This window comes from Panthera tigris, chromosome B2 (genome assembly GCF_018350195.1).
Source record: "Panthera tigris isolate Pti1 chromosome B2, P.tigris_Pti1_mat1.1, whole genome shotgun sequence".
Taxonomy (NCBI): Eukaryota; Metazoa; Chordata; class Mammalia; order Carnivora; family Felidae; genus Panthera; species Panthera tigris.
Genome location: NC_056664.1, coordinates 32,320,299 through 32,343,424, shown reverse-complemented (window position 1 = coordinate 32,343,424; position 23,126 = coordinate 32,320,299). Strand labels below are relative to the sequence as shown.

At 54.4% G+C, this 23,126-nt stretch overlaps 1 protein-coding gene across 3 annotated transcripts in view; it reads right to left on the bottom strand.

The window, feature by feature from the left end:
• Positions 1–14,065, bottom strand: part of ITPR3 (inositol 1,4,5-trisphosphate receptor type 3) — a 67,057-nt gene extending 52,992 nt beyond the window's left edge. For all 3 annotated transcript variants that reach the window (XM_042986136.1, XM_042986138.1, XM_042986137.1), the window contains exon 1: positions 13,769–14,065. In XM_042986136.1, coding sequence (XP_042842070.1) covers positions 13,769–13,857 — 89 coding nt within the window. In that variant the 5' untranslated portion in view covers positions 13,858–14,065. The remainder of the gene's footprint in view (positions 1–13,768) is intronic.
• Between the last annotated feature and the right edge of the window lie 9,061 nt (positions 14,066–23,126).

Here is a 23,126-nt window from a genome sequence, read left to right as displayed (position 1 = left end):
CCCACAGCACCTGGTCCCGGTCTCTCCTGCTGCCATGCCTCTTCCTACTGCAGCTGGTTGCCGTGTCTACACTACGGGTTCCTTGAGGACAGGACCCCAGTTTTTCCTTTGGCATCACCAGCACTTTGCACAGTGTGATCCATAAGAATAATAAAAGCAAGCAGGATTTTGTTTCTAATGTTTTCATATGTTATTTAATTTTCTAAATCTGCTTTATTATTATTTCCATTTGGTGGGCCGAGAAGCCAGAGCACAGAGAGGTAAACAATCTGGCCAGGAACATAGCAGCCAGCAAGCAGAAGGGCCGAGCTTTGAAGCCAGGCCGCTCAGTGTCAGAGTGGATGCTGTGCAGGACCTCACCATGATGGGGAGGGGAGAAGGCAGCTTGCTCTGTGAGGACCCCTTGGTCTTCTTCCCTCTCCCTAGCTCCCAGACTGGCTCGGGGCTTGGCCCTCTTTCCTCTTCCATCTGCACGCACGCCCTTGGGCATCTCGGCCACATTCGTGGGCTCCAAAGACCACTTAGACACTCACCAATGACTCCCATATCCACCTCGCCCCCAAACTCCAGATCGCGGCTCTAACTGCCCACCCAACACCTCCACTTGGATGCCCATAGCACCTCACACTCAGCATGTTCAAAACTGAGCTCCTGGTCTGCCACCTGAACGTGCTCCTCTTAAAGTCCTCCCCATCTCAGTTGATGGCAACTCCGTCCTTCTGATTGGTTGGGCCAAAAACCTTGGACCAATCTCTGGCTCCTCTTCTACCCACGCTCACACCCAATCTGTGAGGAAACCTTGTGGGCTCCATCTTTAAGATACGTGCAGACTATGACCTCTTCTCATCACTGCCACCACCACCTGACCCAAACCACCACCCGCAGTCATCTGGATGTGGAACTGCGTCCTCACTGATCTCCTGATGTCCCCCCTTAACCCCCTAATTCCTGTTCCCCACACAGCACACACACCTTTACTTGAGAAGGTGAGTCAAATCAGGGCAGTCCTCTGCTCAGAATCCTCCGGAACTACCCATCTCGGAGTAAAAGCCTAGAATTCACACGGGCCTAAACCCACATGACCCAGCCCTCACCTCTCTGACCTCATCTCCTCCCCCTGCCCCTTGCCCACTCTGCTCCAGCCCACGGCCCTCCTCCAGGCTCCTCAAACTTTCCAGGAGATTTGGCACTGGCTCTTTTGTCTGCCCCCAGATGACACCCTCCTGGCTCCCTCCCTCACCTCCTTCAGATGGCGGCTCAAATGACCCATTCCCCTGAACACCCTTCCTCCCTCCCTCCCTATTCTTTTTAAAACTGGAAATTGCTGTTTCTCACACCCGTTATGCACCTCCCTGCCTCACTGTTCCCATAGTACTTCTCACCACCTGGCCTGCTCTATATTTTACTTATTTATTTTGGTCACAACCCCCCCCTCACTTGGAATGGAAGATCCATGAAGACAGGGATGTGTCTGTTTTGCTTCCTGCTGTATCCCCAGAATCTAGACCACTGCCGGGCACAGGGCAGGCACACATGGACTATATAGTGAGCGAATTAATTCGTTTCACTAGCTGTAAGGGAAAGTATACAAGAAGCAAAAGATAAGGTCCCTGCCTCAGGGAGTTTAAACTCTCATTGGGAAGACAAATCACATACTCAGAGGAGTTAATGATATAAAGAATATGTATGAGTGCCAACTGGTGGTACCAACTGTGGATTTTGTCCAAATTCAGGGAAGGAACAGGTCAGAGCTTGGCCAATCAGAGGTGTGAAAGAAGAGGCAGGAACTGTACAGAGCCTTGAATAATTCATAGAATTTCCTGTAAGACATTAGTGAATCAGATTAGCTGGTTGCCTCTTAGCAAAGCCCTGAAGGAGGGGGACACAGGATGGATATGTTTTGATGGGGGAGGGGAGGAAGCACTGGCCAGGACTGGGGGCCTGGCACTACCAGGGGGTGCCGGACAGCCATAGGGCGTCGTAGAAGTCAGTGTGGCTGAGGAGAGGCTGGGGTAGCCCCCAACGGCCCCGATCTTGTCCAGCGCTCAAGGCATTGGGGTGGTCCCCTCCTCAGAGATTCTGTCTGAGGAAAGTCCACCCTCACCCTGACCCCACCATGACTCCCCTGGGGACTCCTTGTCTGGGCCACACGTGCAGGAAAAACACATGTAAATTCGGATGCCTGGCGTGCTTTTCCTAATCCCCCCGGCACAAATCTGCCCTGTCATTACGCGGATGTCCTTCTGTCCCCACCCACTCTGGCACAGCTTCTGAAGCCCTGATATCTCCAACTCAGCCCCTCCCCAGTGCCCCACGGAGTGCGGGAGTGCAGGCTAAAAACACATAGGGAAAGGGAGGGATTGATCAGGAGGGGAGCATGGCCTCCAGGAGGAGAACTTCAACAAGATTGGGAAGGAAAACATCCTCCACCTGCAGCTGAGAGAGGGCAGGAACGGTCTGTAGGAGGGACCAGAGCAGAGAGGCAAGCCATGTGGGAGGATTAAAGAGGCAGGGGTGTTCCCGGGAGGTATCAAGAAAACAAGGTCAGTAGATGGGACTTTCAGAGGTTCCTCCTGGCTCTCACATTCCACCCCCTCCGTCCTCAAAGTGTGGGTCCGGAGCAGCAAAATCAACATCGCCTGGGAACGCTGGGCTACATTCCGACCCCTCCCCAGGAACAACTAAGGGATGGCACCTTGCCCTACTCAGCATTTTATTTCCCATCTGATGCACAGGGGAGCTCCCCGCCTAGCCTGTAAGCAAAGCAGCTGTCAGCAGAATGTTTAGCGTCTCCAATGTCCCCAAGCGCCCCCGCGAAAGCCTCCTTCCATTCCTCTGCGTGTACTCATTAAGACTGAGGCAACCCCTGAACAGGCTATCAGTCGGGAGGGGCGGGAGGGGTGCCTCGAGAAACCATTAACAGATTAAGCAGGAAAGTCCTTATCAGATGGGCTGCAGGTAGACCTGAGGCCAGAAGGAGGCCCGAGGGCCGAGACCCACGACAGGTAAGTTCTGATGGAAGGGGCGCCTCAGGGGGCAGATCGGGCGGGGGCGCCGGCCAGACGGTGGTCGCGAGCGCCCCTCCAGCCCCTCCCCCGGAACCCGCCTACCCGGCGTCTGCAGTGCGCTCCCGGCGCCCCGCCCCCGCCGCCAGGCCCCGCCCCTTCCCCACCGCCCGGCGAAACTCGCCGCCCCACGTGCGGCCGTCACCCGGCCGCGCCGCCTCGCCCGGGCCTGCCTCCGACTGCAGGCGCGCGCGGGGGCGGGAGGGTGACGTGCGCTGCGTCCGCGCTTTCCTCCCTTGCGCTGCCCGGCTGCCCCCGCGGCGGCCCCGGACCCCTCCCCAGCCGGTGGCACCCACGTCCGGGAGCCGTACCCCCGCACTCTCCTCATGGGGGGAATCTGCGTTGATTAAAGGAGCCGGACACCGATCACAGGTGCGCGGCTTCGCGTGCGCACCTGGCGCTGTAAGGAGAGCCCAGCTCTCCAGAGGGAGGTGGCGGCGGCGTCGCTTCACCCCACCCCTGACCTCTCCCGAGCGCGTCTCCGTCTCCGTCTCCGCCTGAGGTCCCGGGAAGGGTTGACTCCCACCCTCCGCCAGCCCGCTGATCTCATCGTCCCACCTCCAGGCGTTTGCACACCAGAATCCCTGTCCCTGTCAGAGTCCTGCCAAGCCCTGCCATTTTCAAGGCTGTGCTTAGACTCCTGCAGAGTTCCCTGCCCATTCCCACCACATCGCTCCTCATCTAAAAGCAGGTGACACCCCAGCCACGACCACGTTAGAAAAACTAGTTTTCCAGTGTGCGGAACAGGTTGTAAATTGTTGTATATTTTATATCCAATACCTAATTCTGTTCTTACCACAGTCCAGTGTGTGGTTCAAGGAGTGAAATTAAACACCACCATCACCCTACCCCCTCCGGTCACACACACACACAGCTGGTCAGTTGGTGGCACATGTACAACCGAGGTCTCCATGGGTTCAACAAAACCTTACAGAGAAGCCATTAGGTGCTGGGTGTCATCTCTACCATCAGGAAGCTCATACCCAACATGCTGAGTGACCTGAAGACAGGAGTCATGTCCTAGACCCCTGCATCTCCCCACCTCAGGGCCAGCCCAGAGGACACTCAGCAGCCCTGAAGACAGTCCCTACTGTGAGCCTTCCATCCGCTGGGAGGCACAAAGCCAGTTTGAGCCTGCACCATGCAGGGCCCAACAGGGCATCCACGAAGTGGGCACAGAGAGATGAGCGCAAGTGGGGAGGGGTCTGGCCGGAGGCCTGTATTCAGGGCTGCCCTGGACCCCCTGAAGAAGAGATGGTTGAAAACTCTGCTCTACACAGTTGTGGCGGAGGTTGCTGTCCCTGAAATGTCCATGGGGTCTGCACCCCCAGACCTCAGTCTAAGGGAAGAGAGGAAGGCAAATGCATCCGGGGACCAGAGTGGCCCCATTCTGCCCTGGCTGGACTTTGAGATCCAGGTGGGAGTCATAGAAAAGGCAGTGGGGCGGGTCAATGCTGTCTGGAAAGATTAGATAAGGAGGAGGAAGAAAGGACCTAGAAGTGGGTCGGGTGACGATCAGAAGAGCCTGAATCAAAACCTGCACCTACCAACATGGCCACTATCACAGAAGCCACAGGAGGGGGAAATCATAGACTGGGAAATGCCTGAGGGACTCTAGTCAGCCCCTCCCAATCTGGCCTGGAAACTGAGGCATGGAGGGGAAACTGAGCAGCAGGTCACACGACAAGTTAAAGGAACAGCCAGTTCCAGACCCCAGATCTCTGACTCCCAGACCAGGGCACTGGCCACCACCCCAAAAATCTAGGCCAGATCCATGGAAGGCCTCTCCCAATGCAGGCCCTGTTGGAATACTGGGATTGGCTGGTGGTGGATAAGGGCCTTAGAATCCCTTTTTCCAAATACCCAAAGTCCCACCCACTAGGTGGGGGTGGGGAGGAATGTTGGAAGAGGAAACCAGGTTCACTGGCTGGGATGGATCTCTGGCTCGGATCTCTGGCTCATCGGAGAAAAGAAATTCATTTCTGCATCCCTACAAAAAGATCCATTTACTTCACCTCTACATATCTTTCTTTATGAAGGATCCACCATGTATCACCAGAGAGCCCAGTATATGGAACTTAAAACAAGCATGAATCAGTAAATGTTTGTTGAATGACTTAATGCAGTCTGATGAAGGCTAAGAGATAGACTCCCTGGAACTAAGGGCAGGCAAGGTAGGCTTCCTCTTCAGAGAGCGTAAGTCTAAAAAGGACAGTAAGCCACACACTCAGTGAACTCCAAGAATATTTCCAGAGATAATGGAGGTGGTAAAAATGACTAAATTTGGTCCAATAGAAATAAAGAGCAGGGCACTTGGGTGGCTCATTCAGTTGTGTCCAACTTTGGCTCAGGTCATGATCTTACAGTCTGTGAGTTCCAGCCCCGCATCGGGCTCTCCGCTATCATCGCGGAGTCTGCTTTGGGGCCTCTTTCCCCCTCTCTCTCTGCCCCTCCCCTGCTCGCTCTCTCTCTCTCTCTCTCTCTCTCTCTCAAAAATAAATAAACACTTTAAAAACAAAAGAAAGAAAGAAAGAACGATCCCGGGCTAATGTGCAAGCCTTCAGGGCGCTGCCTCTGCCCACAGGCCTGGGTTTTTGGCTTTCAGGATTGGTAGACTCTGGTAAGTCCCAGGGTCTCAACAATGCTGCTCGGTACACAGGGGGATGTATCTGTTAGGCTAAGAAGAGGGACGGAGAGCTGGAGAGACAAGAGGGAAAGCTGAGACGAGACAGAAAAGTTTAAACAGGGGCTGCCCTGCTGGTCGGACTTCACCTCACCCACTGGCCTTGCCGGCCCAAGCCTTTCTCCTGCTCTGCATAACCCGGAACTGGACTTGTCCTGTCCTGCTTGACATAGTAACTGAGGCCTTAGGATTCAGGCCCTGAGGCCTGGCCTGCCTGGCTCCAGACTGCCGCAGAGCTCTCTGGGAAACAGAGCCGCAAAATCCAGAAAGTGAGACAGTCTATAGCATAACCCACCCTGTCTTGTCAGGAACTCGGTGTCATCGTGGGAAAGAAAGAGGTGGGGGCATAAGAATCAGATGTAACATGTAGACCTTGATTGGATCCTGAATTAAAGAAACCAGTGGTCAAAGACAGACTGAGGACAATGGGGCACATCTGACTACCGACTGGGCATTGGATGCTATTAGGAAATTATTGAAGGGTGTGGTAACAGTACTATGGTTACACAGGAACATACCCTTATTTCTTAGAGATGTGTAATGAAGTATTTAGAGGTGAAAACATGCAATTATGTAATTTACCATAAAATACTTCAGCAAAAAATAGATGCAGCATATATGGCAAAATGTGGGCAATTATCGTCTAAGTAACGGGCATATGGGTATTCTAAATGGTTCTTTTTACTTTTTTTGAATTATATGTATGCCTCTGGCTGGAGGTGAAGGACCAAAGTGACAGCCTAAGTGAAGGCCAGGGCCACCCACTGTAAAAGCTCTGTAAAGTCTCCCCGTTGCCAGCAGCAGCAGCATCTCTGAGACACTGACTGAATTCTGCCTTCCATGACCTAGATCATTCCCGTCACCGGTTTCTAGACTCCCAGCCTGGAGAGGACAGCTCTCCTACAGGCTGGGGGAAGCGGGTGACGGCTGGCTGGCTGAGTAATGGGAGGGATTTGCGAACCAAATATACTGCCCCAGCACCTGCAGCTGCCCCCAGGGCTGAGGTTCATGTTCACTGCCTCTTCTGGCTCTGCCCACCTGATAGCCAAAAAAATACCTACGTTTACACACCACTGTGATCACTGTGCTCCTCTGCTCTGTCCCCTGAGGAGTCCCTCCTGCCTGTCTCCCCAGGTGGAAACCCCTCTGCAGGGTGTCCCCACCCAGCCCCAGCCCCATCCCCCACCCACACCCTGGGCTCACTGTGTAGTCAAGGCCTAGCCTCGTCTCTGTGCCCACAGTCTCCAGTGTGAAAGGCCCCTGCTACGTGAACCAGGGCAAGTCCTTTAGCCTTGCTAAACCAGGGGCCTTCGTGCAGGGAACTGTGACTGCAGGGGCTCTGTGCTGGGTACCACTGCCAGCATGACCAGCATGACACATTCAGGGGGACTCGGAACTCACACTCAGAGGCCTGAGGTGAACTTCCTGGAGGTCTGGGTTCTGCCCACCTCCCCTCTCCCAGACCTCCTTCCCTCCTCTCTCACAGCCCCCACTTCCAGGGAGGAGCCCCCCAGCTCCACATGGGGTGTTAGCATGGACAACAGGCCCGGGGTGGACTGCAGGGGCTCCATATGCGGGCCCAGGGGCAGTCGAAACCCAGAAACTTCCCCCTGAGCTGAGAGCAGAGCGCTGGTGTGGCCTCACCCTAAAATCCAGCACATCACCCCACCCCCAACCCAAGCCACTGCCCCACCCACCCCATAGCCCCACTGGGCCAAGTCGGGAGGGGATGCAGGGTCAGGAATGTAGGGCAGGGCAGAGCGTGAGCAAGTGTCTACAGCAGGATTCTTTAAGGCCGAGAGTTGGATGCAGCCTGGGTCCCTGGCGTCCCCGCCCCCACCTCCACGTGGAACCCTGGATTCTGCCCTCAGGCAACCCCCACACAGCCCCTCTCTCCAGTTCACCCCTCCTCTCTCCATCACGGTCATCACGCCCAACTCTGAGGGTGGAAGCTGGTCTTTCTCCCCACACCCCCTAGTACAGCACCCCCAAACTTAGGACATGAAGGGGGGATAGAGCCCCTGAGGCACAGGGTCACCTTCTCAGTACCTCTACCACCAGAGAAACAGGCAGAGTTTTGAGAGAGCCTGTGATGTAAAGATGTGCTTTTTCTTTGATCTCAGAATTCCACTTCTGGGAATTTAGCCTGAGAGGAAAACCGGACAAGTGTTAGGGCATGTATGGACTAGGATGTTCAGTGCGGATTGTTTATAAGGGCAAAACTTTAGAAACAACCTGAATGCCCGATACTAGAGTTGCTTGAATAAATGAGGATACATCTTACCGAGGGACACTATGCAGCTATAACAATGGCGTGTGGGCATAAGAAAATACAGCTTGGGGCGCCTGGGTGGCTCAGGCGGTTAGGCGGCCGACTTCAGCTCAGGTCATGATCTCGCGGTCCGTGAGTTCTAGCCCCGCGTCGGGCTCTGTGCTGACAGCTCAGAGCCTGGAGCCTGCTTCATATTCTGTGTCTCCCTCTCTCTGACCCTCCCCTGTTCGTGCTCTGTCTCTCCCTGTCTCAAAAATAAATAAACGTTAAAAAAAAAAAATAAATAAATAAATAAATACAGCTTAACATACCCACCCCCCTTTATGACAGGATACAAAGCCATATGTGCGGTTTGACATCATTTTGTAACTGTTTATTTGTGTAAATAAAAGGCTTGAAGATTCACATGCAGAATGTTAACATAAGTCACAGTGGTATCACAGATCATTTTTTTGAGTTTTTCCAGTTTTCTCTGTAGAACATATATATATTTTTTTAATTTAAATTTATTTATTTATTTTTGAGAGACAGAGGGAGACAGAGCACAAGCAGGGGAGGGACAGAGAGAGGAGACACAGAATCTGAAGCAGACTCCAGGCTCTGGGTTATCAGCACAGAGCCTGACGTGGGGCTCGAATTCACAAACTGTGAGATCATGACCTGAGCTGAAGTCAGACGCTTAACCGACTGAGCCACCCAGGTGCCCCATATATTATTTTTTTAACAAAAATATGTATTTTCAAAAAACGAGTTGCATGAATTAGCCTAGCTGAGGCCCAGACCCTGCCCTGTGCCCCAGGGCATCTCCAGGTGAAAGGAGTCCGGCATCTCCAGTGAAATCACAATTAAATGAAAGCCAAACGCAGGTCTGAAATCTGCTCCAGGAATGTAGTCTGCACGGGAGGGGCAGTGCCCTCCCCCCTGGAATTACATGTGTCTCAGAGACTTAAGGCTCAAAGGGCCCTTATAGACCATCTCACCCAGCTCCCCATTGTATAGACTGGAACAGGCTGGAACTCTATCGTGGTTACTACTGACTCCCCAGTGACTAGAACAGTGCCTGGCACATAGTAGGTGCTCAATAAAGGTTTGTTAAATGGCTTAAAGAAGTCTGATGAAGGCGAAGAGATGGGTCCTCTGGACCAGGTAGGCTTCCCTACAGCCTGTCAGTCTAGGAGGGCCCTTAGATCAGGGATCCCCACCCCAGGTAAAATCACTGGGGAGTTTTTAAAAAATCCAACCCTTAGACCCCAGTTGGTCTGACATGGGACTTGGAAGCTGGAAAAAAAATGTTTTCTTAAAGCTCCCAGGGGAGAGGCGCCGGAGTGGCTCAATCAGTTAAGCAACTGACTTCGGCTCAGGTCATGATCTCACGGTTCATGGGTTTGAGCCCCACATCGGGCTCTGTGCTGACAGCTCGGAGTCTGGAGCCTGCTTCAGATTCTGTGTCTCCCTCTCTCTCTCTGCCCATCCCCCATTTGTGCTCTCTCGTTCTCTCTCTCTCTCTCTGTCTCAAAAATAAATAAGATGTAAAGAAAAAAAAAATTAAAGATACCAGGGGATTCTCAGGTGCAGAGCACCTTAGAGAACATCAGGCTAAGGAAACACACTCTGAGAAGGCAGAGTCTTGCCAAAATCAACCAGAGAGTTGGTGACAAAGCAGGAGAACCCTGCCCCTGGGACTACTGATGTAAGGGTCCTGACCCTGGGGACCTGGGGCTTCCTCCATATTTACCTCCATGTTTTCTGGGTGCTGACCTCCAGTGCCCACCCTTCTGGGGAAGTGAATCAGGCTGGAAGGTGGACAGAGAACCCCAAGGGGGGCGTCTTTTGACCCTATTCCCTGTGATCACCCAGCCCTGGGCAACACAGGTTCGGAGTCCCTGAAAGCCCCCAAATGGAACTCCAAGCAAGGAAGGCACTTTGACAAACGTTGGAAGCTCAGTTTCAAGACCCAGTTCGCCTGCACTCCCCAACTTACTCCTTATGGGCCAAGGCCCACCCCTCTGGCCACTCAGAGAGACCTGCAAGGAACTGGATGTCAGACTCTGAGGGGCCCACCCTGCACACTCAGGGCCAGTTCCCCACAGCCACTGGCCAGGAGTCGCATTAAATCCTCCACCTTTCACTGGCCCTGATCAGTCGCTCCAGCCCTGGCCTCTGCTGCCTTCCACTCAGAGTGAGGTGCAAGGCAGTGGTCCTGGCTGCACTCTCTTGCCAAGAACAGGCATGGGCCTGCTTTCCCTTCCCTGCCAAGGTCCCAACCTGCTCCAGGATCTGCTGCCCAGACCCCTCCCATCCTCTCAACCCGGAGTTAATGTACAATCTTCACCAGGAGCTCTAATTATTCAGGCAGCTCTAATTAGCTTTCTCCACTTTGCCCTGTAGTGCCTGGCCAGAAACTGAAGGCTGCCCCGGACTCCCTCCTCCACCCATGCCCGCCCCCTCCAAATCTCCCAGCTGACCAGCTCCTCTGCCCACCAAGGGGGCCCCTGTCTTCAACAAATTCATTTCATCCAGCCCTTACTGGGCACCTCCTGGATATCAAACATTGGACTAGCCTGGGAACTCACTCAAATCACAGACATGGGCACCCACAGCCAGGGTGAAGGCCAAGGGGCCCCTTTCTGGGGCTACCAGGAAGATTCTGGCGAGGATGGGGCAGAGAGAGAATGACTTAAAGCAGTGCAGCTCACACTTTAAGGCACCAAATCCCATGGGGATCAGCAGGCATATTCCGAGGGACAGGCAGAGGTCAGAGATTCTGTACTTGTAGCAAGCTTCTAGGCGACGCTCCTGCTGCTGTACCAAGGACTATACTTTGAGTAGGGAGGACTTAGCAGTGCTTAGAAATCATTCTCTCATTGACTGAGTTCCAAGAAGGTGAGACACAAGGCTCCCTCCTTCCCCACAGAGGCCCCCGTGCCCAGTACTGTGCCTGCGGACAGCCTGAGCGGATGAATGGTGTAATGAATTAGTTAATCCTGGCAAATTGCCCAGCATTAGATGGCCCTACAGAAAAATCCCCAACTAATCGTGAAGCAACACAATCCCAGAGAGGAGTGTGTGCTAAGCAGTGCAAAGCACAGAGAAAGAAGGGTTAATTCTGCCAGGCTGGGGGAGGAGGAGCTGGATCTCTCAAAAAAGGTCACTTCCCACGAGGTCTTAGAGGGTGGGTCAGATTTACCCAGGTGGAGACTGGCTGAAGGGCGGGGGCAACCCAGGAGCAAAGGTAAAGAGACCTAGAGCGTGGGGTAGGTTCCAGGAATCAGGGTAGTATCGTGCACCTAGAACTTCAGAGGGTGTGAATGGGGGAAAAAAAATAGGAAATTAAGTGAGGGTGCCAGAATGCCAAGCTGGGAGGGGGGCATCCATAGGTGGAAAGTCAGGAGCTGTTGGAGGTGTTTGCATAGGGAACAGGCACCCTGGAGTAGAAGTGCTATTGCAGGTCACCAGGTCCTGCCCCAGGGTCAAAATGGACTGGAGGAAGCGCTCCTGGGGGCAGGAAGGGCCAAGGCAGGAGGGACCTGTGTTGGGAGGTGACGGATCTGTTTTGAGGGGATGAGGGCTGTGTGGAGGGCAGAAGATCCTTCCCCTGATTCTGACAGATCTCATAGATACTTAAAAACCACCCACTTCGGGGGTGCCTGGGTGGCCCAGTCGGTTAAGCATCCGACTCCTGATTTCAGCTCAGGTCAGGATCTCACAGTTTGTGGGATCAAAGCCCTGGGTCAGGCTCTGTGCTGACAGCTTGGAGCCTGCTTGGGATCCTCTCCCTCTCTCCCCCTCTCTCTGCCTTTGCACTCTCTCTCTCAAAATAAATAAACATTTATTAAAAAAAAAAGGGGGGGGGTTCCTTGGTGGCACAGTTGGTTAGGTGGCTGACTTCAGCTCAGGTCATGATATCGCAGTCCGTGAGTTCGAGCCCCACATCCGGCTCTGTGCTGACAGCTCAGAGCCTGGAGCCTGCTTTGGATTCTGTGTCTCTCTCTCTCTGTCTGCTCCTCCCCTGCTTGTGCTCTATCTCTCTCTGTCTCTCAAAAATAAATAAATGTTAAAAAAAATTTTTTTAAACCCCACTCACTTTGTGCTCAGCCCTGAACCAGGCACTAAGCAACAGTGGAGATGATCATTTGCCAAAAGCTCCCAGTGCTGTTCAGACACAAGGTGGGGGGCTTCCATCTGCCCCCGATTCCCCCACATTCTCTCCTCCTTCCCTCAGCATTATGGGAGGTGTTTACTGTGTGCACACTATGTGCAGGCTAGTAGTTTCAAACAGCAGCCCTGGCCAGAGCAGCAGCAAGGGGTCCCCCCGGCCGGTGCTCTCTGGGGGAGGCCTGCACAGATGCTGGCCCAGATGTGGTTCCACCCCCATCCTCTGGGGAAAGGAGCAAGAGAAGTCAAATCTAGTGAGGGCGAGGACATGTGGATGGGGATTCCACATCTGAACGGGGAGGGGAACGAGAGAGGCACCAAGAAGGATAAGGAGAGCAGGTATGCTGGAGTCAGAATCCTCTGCTGGCAGAGCCAGCCCTCCAAGCCCCAGTCCTGTTGGATTCCCCTTCCTACAGGACTAAAGCCAAACTCCCAAATACCCTGGGAGACATCAAGAGAACCCGGTGACTCCCACTTCCCAGCCTCAGGGGTGAGCCAGGCCAGGTCCAGAGCCAGACCTGGGTTGCGGGCTCCAGGGCTGTCCTCCAAAACCCCCAGAGAGGAGGCACCTTGTGGCTGGCGGGTGTCCTGATGAGTAGGGAGAGCAGAGGAGGGTGGGTTTATCCTAAAGGCAGCAGGGGGGGGGGGGGAGGAAGATGAGCCAACTTAACACAAGTCCCCAGACTGAACATAGGACAAGGGCAGCAGGACCTGCCCTGGAGCCTGGCTGGAGAGGTGGAGAAACCACTCTACCTCTTCACTCCCCCCCCCCCCCCGCCACCCCTGCGACTCACCCAACTACTCCTTTGAAGATAAACCTATGGCTCTGCCTAATTCCTTTCCTGCCCTATGCCTGCTTCAGGCCTAGGCCTCTCCAGGGACTTGAATAGATTCCCTGCTTATCCAGACCCTGGGGGGTGATGGCCAGAATTAATTAATGTTTGTAAAGAGCTCGGGAGATCCTGGGACCGGGGACCCAGGGGCGCCAGATGAGCCGCGCAGGAAATTGACCGGGAGAGGCGGAGAGAAGGGGCCAGGACCTAGGATTCTTGGTAGGGGAGGGCTGAGATGGCACTCCTACTTAAGGGGGGCAGGGGAGGACAGAGCTAGAAGGAAAAGATGCGACCCTTCAAAGGTGCGACTGGACCCTAACAAGAGGATTTCGGGCTCCAAGCTGCCCCTGCCTTCCCCCACAGCTCCGCCCCTTCCCCCCCCCCCCCCCCCCAGCCAGTCACGTCCAGGCCCGGATGCCTTCCCCAACTCAGGCCCCAGCCACCCACCTGCCCCGCCCCGGGACCACCTGCAGAGGAAGTCTCAACCTCTCCTCCGGCTCCGAAGAAAGTCGAGCGCGCGAGGGTGGAGGCTTCGCCTAAGGGGCGCCTCCTACCAACTCCCGCAGCGTGCCCGACTTCTACCTGGGCAAACATTTCACTTCCTTTCTCTAAAAGAAGGAGGCGAGCCGTTACCCCGCTCCTTGAAGCTGGGGACTTCCAGGTCCTCTGTCGGGGGGCGGCGGCAGGACGCACGCAACTGGTACCAGGGCCTACGGCGCCCCCTCCCTGCCCGCGCCCCCCTCGTACTCGGCTCACTCACCCCAAAGTGCTGATGAAGCCATTGACGGAGCCCTCGGCGTACAGGGAGACGATGTCCCCGATGTGGAGAAAGCTGGACATCTCGCTCATGGCTGCGGCCCTCCGGGGACCCGGGGCGGTGGGAGCGCCAAGGGGCGCGAGGCCAGGCTCGGTGCAGAGGACGGAGGTGACCGTGGAGGCCGGAGGGGCGCGCCCCCACCCGCGAGCAGGGCGCTCGGCGCGGCCAGGGCGGGCTAGCGGCCACCGGAGCGGAAGGCGGCGCGGCGCGGCCCGGGAGCCGCTGGTGGCGTCCGGGTGAGGAGGTGCCCGCGTCTCGGCGCGCCCGCCGCCCGCCCGCCCGGCCCGGCCCGCGCGTACCTGCAGTGTAGAAGGAGCAGGAAGTCTGGGGCCGCCACACACACATGCAAATCCCGCCCGGGAGGCGGGGAAGCCACACCCCGCCCCCCCCCCCCGCACCCCACCGCCGCCGGCCCGCCTGCACCCATGTGCGCCTGCCCGCCTGCCCGCCTCCCCGCGCCCCGCGCCCCTCGCGCGTCCGGGGCCAGGCCTCCCGGGCGCCGAACCAGCCGCCTGCCCTGCGCTACTCCGAAGAGTCCTGGAGCTCCCGCTGGCTCCCGGGTTCGGAGTTCCAGCTCCAGCGACTCCCTTAGACTCGCGGAACCGCCACCCCTGGGAGGCCCAGCCGTATGGGGGCTCTCTCCCCTTGGGGTTCCCCGGGCTCTCTATTCCTCTGCCCTCGGGTCGGTGAGAGCCAGTGCGGGCGCCGGCGGAAGGGGGTCCAGCGCCCCTGCGGGCGCTACCTTGAACCGCGCGCAGAGGACCCGGGAGCGTCCCAGCTGAGAGCCGTCTCGCACCGAGAGGCGCGCTCATTCCTTTGCAGCGCAAATCGGGATTCATTTTTCTCAACGTGAAAAGCCTTTTCATTGCACAATAGAAAGTGCTTGGGCTTGGAGGGGAAATGAAGCAATGGGGTGGGTTTTGTTTTTTTCTCTCCACATTCCTGTGTACAAAGAGATCCAACTTCCGAATCAGTTCGGCCGCTCCCTCTCCAGGAGTTGGCTCCCAAACTCTTGGCTCCTTCTGTCTTTCTTTTTAAAGGGGGGTGGGGAAGTGGCGAAAGAGAAAGCTACCTTCTCTCGCTAATAGCGCACTGAGTGCCAACAATGACAAGGCCGGTGCTGGCCCTCTGGGAGTGACCCGCTGCGGTGTCGCCGCCGAGCTCTTGCTCACGAAGTCCTGCCCTCAAACCCACGTCCCCAGCTCGCCTACTTTCTGTTCTGTTCCTGGGTGCTTGGGTGTTTGCTTCTTAGTCCTTTTATCTTAACTCCTGGCACAGAGTGCCCACAGCCACCCCCATTGGATCACATTTATTCTTCTGAAATCCCCACCCGGACTTCCTGGGAAGGGGGGCGAAGGGGGGCTTGTCCCTGGGAGAAAGGGAGGAGGGGACTGGATTGAAGCAGGAAGAAGAGAGACCCAGGGAGGGGTGGAGGCAGCTAAGAGCAAAGAGACCAGCTGCTGACCCAGGGGAATGAAGAGAAGAGTCCTGGGTGTGTGGCTTTTTCACAAAGACCCCTAGAATTGGGGGGGTGGGGGGGAATACCTCCAGGATTGCTGAGTTCAGTGTTTTAGTTTCTTATCAGGACCCATAGTAATAAACACATTTTACATCAGAGCAGTCCACCCCCTTACCCCCTATATGTAAGTGAAACAATAGTTTCACAAAACAATACTTACCCTTGTGACCTGTGATGCACTCTGATATTTTCTGTTCTATTTCTGTATTTTGTTTTGTTTTTCAATACTGATTGTGACCCATTTAATTGCTTTTTTTGATGTAACCAAACATTTAACTGCAGTTTGGAAAAACCTCATCCAGACTTCTCTGCCAAAAAGAGATGACAAAAGCCCAGAGAAGGAGCACCAAACCTCAAGGTCACACACGCATATTCATGGCAGCTGGAGCCAGAAGCCCAGCCCCTGACTGGCAGCCCAGTGGTCTCTCCAGTACCCCCACACAGCACTGGAGCTGGAGATGTCCATCCCTGGAGCGAGCCCTGCTGGAACAGCTCTTCTTGCTTCCAGAAGTCAGGCCCCCACTGATGGAGCCCACAGATGCTGGGAGCCCAATGCGGGCCTTGATCCTGAGACCCTGGGATCGTGATCTGAGCAGAAATCAAGAGTCCCACCCTTAACCGACTGAGCTGCCCAGGCATCCCCCCAAAAGGTTTTTTTTTTAAGAACAGATGCTACAGCTGCAGTGAGTTCACTCTGCTGCTCCCCTGCTTGAAATCCTCCTGAATCTCCTCATCCCTGACGGAATAATGCCTACCCATCTTAGCTCAGCACACCAGACCCTGTCTGTCTCCACCCCTCCCCACCCCTGCCCCCGGGGCAGACACAAAGATGGCTCCTCAAGGAGGAACCGTGGTGCAGACTGCTCAAGACCGCAGGCTCTGATTCACAGGCCTGAGTTCGAATCCCAGCTTCTGTTTCCATCTGTTCAATAGGAAGGCCTCTGTTTCCTCATCTGTTAAATGGGAAGAGTGTGGTGCCGACACGTGAGGGAAGTGGGATAAAGCCATCCATCAGCACAGGATCCCCTGTTAGGAAGGACTGGGTGTTCATTCTCATTACCCAGGACCTCATCCACTCCTACCCCTGCGCCTGGGCTCATGCGCTTCCCTCTACACTCCCTCTCTCTATTCCCACAGTCAGAATAAAACTCCTTTCCTGATGTCCTATAAGTATTATCACGGAACATTTTAAGAAATAATAATATTAAATAAAATATTAAAAACAGAGTGAGGGCCGGTACCTTTCCTTCAGCTTTATCAAATGTTAATATTTGGCAAATTTTGGTTCCAATATATTTTTTAAAGAACTGAACCTGAAAAATTGAAGTTCCTTATGCTCCCCCCCACCCCAACTCCATTTCCCCTCCCTCTCCCACCAGAGATAACCACTATCCTGATGTGGGTATCATTTTGTGCAGTTCTTATGCTACATAGGGATGTATTCGTAAATAATGTGGGTATATCATAATCATAAAATAATATGCCATCACTCTGTAGGGTTTTATATTTTATATAGATGGTTTCACCCTGTGTCTATCTTTTGATACATGTAGCTGTGGTGTGACAGTGTGATACTTTCTGACCATGTCACAATTTGTTTATCCATTCGCTCGTGGATCATGAAAGCCCCACTTGAGTTTTTGTTATGACAACAATGTTGCACTGAGCCTTCTTCTGTGCATACACGTGAGAGCATTGTTCAGACTAGGGCTTGAGACCTACTAACGGGTCAAATCAATTTCGTGGCTGAAGGTCAGCATTTTAAAACTCAAAATTGGGGTTGGCTGGCTGGCTCAGTCGGTAGAGCACACAACCCTTAATCTCAGGGTCGTGAGTTCAAGCCCCACGTTGGACATGGAGCCTACTTAAAATAATTAGTAATAAAATAAACAAATAAATAAAACTCAAAATTGATTAGAAAACAACATGCATTAAACTGCAACTATATATTCATAGCAGGAAAAAGAAAATAGTGTGCGTCACACATCAGGTAACTATCAGAGAGTTGAGCATGTGGTCTCTGTGTTCTGGCTCAGTGTATGCTTACTGAGAATAATGTCAAAATTTTCAAAAACTCTACTTTAGAGTGAGAACTTGAAAAGTGGAATTGCTGGGTCACAGGGTACGTCCTTCCTAGAATTGCCAAATTCTTTTTTTTTAATATTTTTTAATGTTTATTTTTGAGAGAGAGAGAGAGAGAGAGAGAGAGAGAGAGAGACTGTGAGCGGGGGAGGGGCAGAGATTGAGGGAGACACAGAATCCAAAGCAGGCTCCAGGCTCCGAGCTGTCAGCACAGAGCCCGACGCGAGGCTCGAACTCACAAACTGTGAGATCATGACCTGAGCCGAAGTCGGACGCTCAACCGTCTGAGCCACCCAGGCGCCCCACCAATGTGGCTGTTCTAACTCACCCTCTCACCAGCCACTGGGAGTGTGCCCGCTGAACCACACCCTCACCAGCACTATGTATTGTCAGACTCTTTAATGTGGAATTTTTAACTTCCCCCACCACTACCATGGAACATATCACGGGCTACCTTGAATTGTAATGATCTCTGTCCTTTCTGGCCTCCCACAGCCGACTATGAGCTCTTCACTTTGTGTCTCCAGGCCAGGGCAGGCACATAGTAGGTGCCTGACAAGTCCGTGTGGATTTTTTTTTAAGTAGGCTTTACGCCCAAGGTGGGACTCGAACTCACAACCCCCAGATCAAGAGTCACATGCTCTGCCAACTGAGCCAGCCAGGCACCCCAAGTCTGTGTAGATTTGAACTGTCAAGGAGGAGGAAGGTGAGGAAAGTATCTAAGTTACACCAGGAGATAAAAGGAGACTGTGGCAGCCCCAGCTCAGGGTGTCAGGTGCCTGGGTCACATGGGTGGAGGGTACAGAGCTTCTGGGGATGCTTTAAGCAGTTGAAAAGGAGAAGCAACAGGCCCCACCCTTCCTGAGTGGCTTGAGCAGGATTCTATTAAGCTGGGGCCAAATTCATGCCCAGGAGGGAGACCACCACGTCCCCAAGGCAAATGGTCTGCCTAGTCCAGGCCCCAACCTCAGTGGAGGTGGGGACCTGCACCCACCTCCTATGGGAGCCTCTCCTAGAGGGAAAACAGGGTGGATGAGAAACTCTAGTCAGAAATCCCAAACTCAGGCTGCACAGGGAGCCAGTGATTGCAGGGACCTCCCAGGGGGACCTGGGGGGCAGGGCTACGTTGGGGGAAATTACCTTTTGCCATCTCTTTTCTTAACTTTGGAATTTCGGACAACGTGGATATATAGCCTATAAGCCAACATAAATAATAATAAAGATGTTTGGGATGCCTGGGTGGCTCAGTCGGTTAAGCATCTGACACTTGATTTTGGCTCAGGTCATGATCTCACGGTTCGTGAGTTCAAGCCCAGAGTCTGAGCTGACAGTGCAGAGCCTGCTTGGGATTCTCTCTCTCTCTCCTTCTCTCTCTGCCCCTCCCCTGCTCATGCATACATGGGTGTTCTCTCTCTCTCTCTGTCTCAAAACAAATAAAACATTTTCTAATATAAGAATAAAGATGCTATTTATTAAAATAAAGCATATTATAATGATAAAATGTAAAGTTATAAAATAAGGCATCACCCCCAAGAGCCAGCAGGAAGACTTCCAGGAGCCTTACCTCCACTGTCTGTCCAACCTGGGCCTGAAGAGGTGAGGGAAGAAAGGATGGTGATGCTCAGATCCTTTCCCTGGACTCAGAAGGAACACTGGAGAGGTGGGCAGGAAGACAATTGGCTACCAGCTGTGAACCCTAGTCCTCCTTCACCCGTATGCCCCCACCTCAACGGCCTCCTGGAGACTCCTTCCCAGCTCTGCTGTGTGACCTTGCATAGGGTACAGACCTCTCTGGGCCTCAGGTTACTTCTTGTAAACAGAGTTTGCAACGCCTTCCCAGATTTCACCCTTGGCTCTGATTGTTCTTTAACTTTGTTCTGGCCCTCCAGGACCGCAGTTGGTGCGGGGGCGGGGTAGGAATGCCACCCCCCATGTTAGTTGTGCCGTCTTGTGGTTTGGAGCAAATAACAGGTAGTTCTTAAGGGGTTCCTCTGCCTCTCACTCCTGTTATGGAGGCAGGGCCAGGAGAGGAGGGGCCAGAAGGACTGACTCAGTGCAGCAACCACCCAGCCCGGTCACCCGCCGTGGGTGGGGTGCCAGCCCAAGCCCTCTGGGGTTCCCAGAGAATTCCTTCCCCATGCCATAAGCTGCCCTGGGCGGGCACCCCGGCCCACAGTAACCGCTCAGCCACCACCGGGGGCCTTCACAGGAGCCTTCACTCACACACTCTCCCTCCCTCGCCTCACAGTCACCCACTCTTCCTCACACTCTCACACTCTCCCTCATATACTCACGTACTCTCCCCCACACATGCTTACACACTCACACGCTCACACCCTCACTCCTACACCCTCATCCACACGCTCACACACACTCATGCACTCACCCTCTCAGGAAGCCTGAAAGGAAACAATACTTGCTCTGTCTGCCTTCACCCCACCCCCACGCCCCAGTCATCGAGGCCATATCTATTTGTCTCAGACCACCTACGACATGCAAGCGACCAGAGAGGAAACCGGCTGTAAGAATGCGGCCAGTTAACCCTAACACGTGGTCCTGGGCTGCTGAAGGGAGAGATAAAAGAATCTGCTCTGGGATTCCTGCGGGTCACAGAAGGAAGCGTGATTCCTTCTAATTTTGACCTCTTGCAAGAGAAGCACCCTGGTTCTGCAGCCCTGAAACTGAGGGGCCCCTATGCCAGGTCTTCCCTCCTCCTCTGCCCCGAGGTGTGCTGGCAGGTAAGGTGTGAGGTGTCCCCGGGCACCTTCACAAACAGCGAAGAGCACAAGTTCCGGAGCAAGGCCGCTGGAACCACTTGCCAGCTGTACAGAGAAGCCGTTGGCCTCTCTGGCCCTCCGTGTTCTTGTGTGTAAAGTAAGAATACAGCACCGTATCAGTAAGATCCTGGCAGGAAACCGCCACCGCATCCCCAACATCCCCAACGAGGGCTAAAAAGAAGTTAATGAATGGATGTGGGACTAGGGTTAAGGGCCCCAAGAAGGGACGCTAACAAAGGCAGAGAGCTGTTACCACTCCACGCCCAAACAGTAGCCGAGGGAACAGACGCCCAGACCTCTCTCTCCCCTCCTGTCCTCCAGTTTTGCTAGTGCCCCTCGTTGCTCCGAGGGAAAGGGAGCCTAAGTAATTCAGGCCACAGAGGTCAGCCTCCTAGGGCACAGAGCAAGCACCAAAGAGTGGTCAGTGCCCCTGGGGGGAGGGCGTGAATGGAGAATACCTAGCATAAAGAACTACTTTGTAAAGCCCTTAGTGCGGTCAGCAAATATTCTATGTAACTGTCTTTATTTGCATCGTCCTGAGGGTCTTAATAAAGAGAAGTGCTTGTGGATCCAGAGAAATGACCGTCTAATGGTGGATTTTGTTTTACAGGATTACCAAGGAGGGAACATTGATAAAGCAGAAGATTTCATCAAGCTCTCCACAAATCATGCCTGAGTCCCCTCCCCAACTGAATAATCAGTTAATGAGTACCCATTACACTCACTGGCCCGGAGGAGGAAGTACAGGAGGCTGGACTGAGCTCAAAACCTCCTGAAGTCAGAGTCGGGAGTGGTGGACGTTACAGTGGAGGCTGACTGCAATCCCCAGTCATTCTGCCAGGTCACCCCATCTGTATGACCAAGTCAGCATGCTGGAGCCCCCAAGAAGAAGGCAGGCCTCTGGCATTTCTGCCTCTTTCCAGATTTGGGAAAAGGGCCCCACACCATTGTGGGGAAGCTGCACAGGCCTCTGTGAGTATGCCCGGGCCTCCGCACTTCACCTGCCAACAAGGGAGGCCGGTTGGAAGGAGAGGGGGGACATCATCCCAGTGATCCTATTGGGAAAGGGGGCCGGCATGGAAAATCTCCCGGGGGCCAGGACCAGGCAGGAGCGGCCTTTGTCTGGCAGGAGATGAACAAGATGACGTCAAGTCCACCTGGGTTGGGTCTTGGCCTCCAGCCATGCCCCACACCCACCTTGGCAGGACCCAGGCCCTGCGAGCTGGCCCTTGCCTGGGCTGCCTGGCCAAAACTGGGAATGACTGAAATATAGGGGTTCACCCCCCAAACAGGACCTGCTCCTATGCCAGCTTTGCCGGCCTCTGTTTCTGGATCATTCAGAAGGAAGAGGTCCTGCAGCAAGGGGTGTGCCATGCCCTCCCAAGGGGGCAGGGAAGGGTCAAGGCTGAGGCGCTCTGAAGAGGGGAGGGACAGAAAGGTCTGCTGTTTGCCCAGGAGCTGAGCAGACACTAGGGCCCTTGTCCTGGGGCAGCGGGGGAGGCTTCTGGCCAGATGGAGAGCAGCCGGGGGAGAGGAGGGACTCCTGGGCCGAGCAATCAGCCTCTTCCTCCCACACCCCCACTGAACTCCCGGGACTCTCTTCCTCTCCAGCCCAAGAGGAAGAGAGGAGCCTTACTGAGTCCTGTTGAAGCCCAGCCCCCACTCCCACCCAGACATCAGAACATCTGGAGGCAGTCCCAGGGTGCTCAGAAGCACCCCAAGTTGTTGAACAAGGTGCTGCCTTCCTGAGGCGCCGATGCTGTAAAACCCTTTGGGTCTGGGTGGTCAAAGCTGGACAGGCTTTTCTCTGGAAGGGGCCCTCCTGGTCTGCAGGGAGCAAACCCAGTCTCAGACCTTCAGGGCAGGCTGGTGAGGAGGGCTGCGTTCAGCCATTTGACAGATACTTGTTGAGTCTGTGCCCTGTGCTAGCCATTCTACAGGGGCAGCAGGTTGACAGCTCCCTGGGGGCCTAAGCACCCTGGTCGCCATGGCACCCAGCTCCTGCCCAGCCCCTGACCCAGAGCAGACCTTGGACAAACATGGGCTGGGCAAGCTAAACCTCAGCAGCTCCTTCTTTGGTCGGCATTGCTGAGATTCTATACCCTCTTTCTAAATGTAGCCACACCCAGGAGCGGCCCCCAGCACATCAGTCAGCCCTCAGTATTTGTCCAGGGTTGGCTGGGGTAGCTAAGAGGAAGGCTTTCCCAACACTTGGAGCAGGAGCCAGGAAGGGGAAACTATTGACAGACCTCTGCCAACACCTGTTGCCCACCCCTAGGTGGTGCTATGGCTACATGAGTGCACTTACTCCGGCCTCCTCCCTGCCCCATTTTACAGATGAGAAAACTGAGGCTCGCACAGCCAAGGGGACTTCAAGGCAATCAAACAGCTAATGGATCATTCCCATTCAACAGATGGGGGGGAAACTCGACTATCTAAGTGGCTGGTGAAGGTTGTACAGCTGGTAAGGTGTCCCCATGTTGCAGATAAGGAAAGCTCAGGGCGGTGAAGGGATTTTCTCAGTGCCACACAGCTAGTAAGTGACAGAGTTGGGACCCAAGCTCAGGCCTGCCTGACCCCCAGAGCATCCCGGCTTAATTTTCCTTTTGCAGAAGGAATCTGGGAGGGGAATCTGCTCACTCATGAGTGTTGCTCAGCAGAGGGTGGTTCCTACGCCCTCACAGACCCTGCCTGGAACTCCTTTCAGTGGTGGCCGGGAGGAGCCTCTCGCCATTGGGACAGGGACCCTACCAAGGCCTGTCCCTCCATTTAGATCTTTCCTCTGACTTCACCATCCAGCGGGCCTGGTCTGGCTCCCTCCATCCTGAGCCAGGTGGGCCTCCATGCCCCAGGATGGGCCCTCTCTGAGCACCACCGTCTGTGGGCCACATGCAGGCGGCACCTGCCCTGATTCCTGCAGACT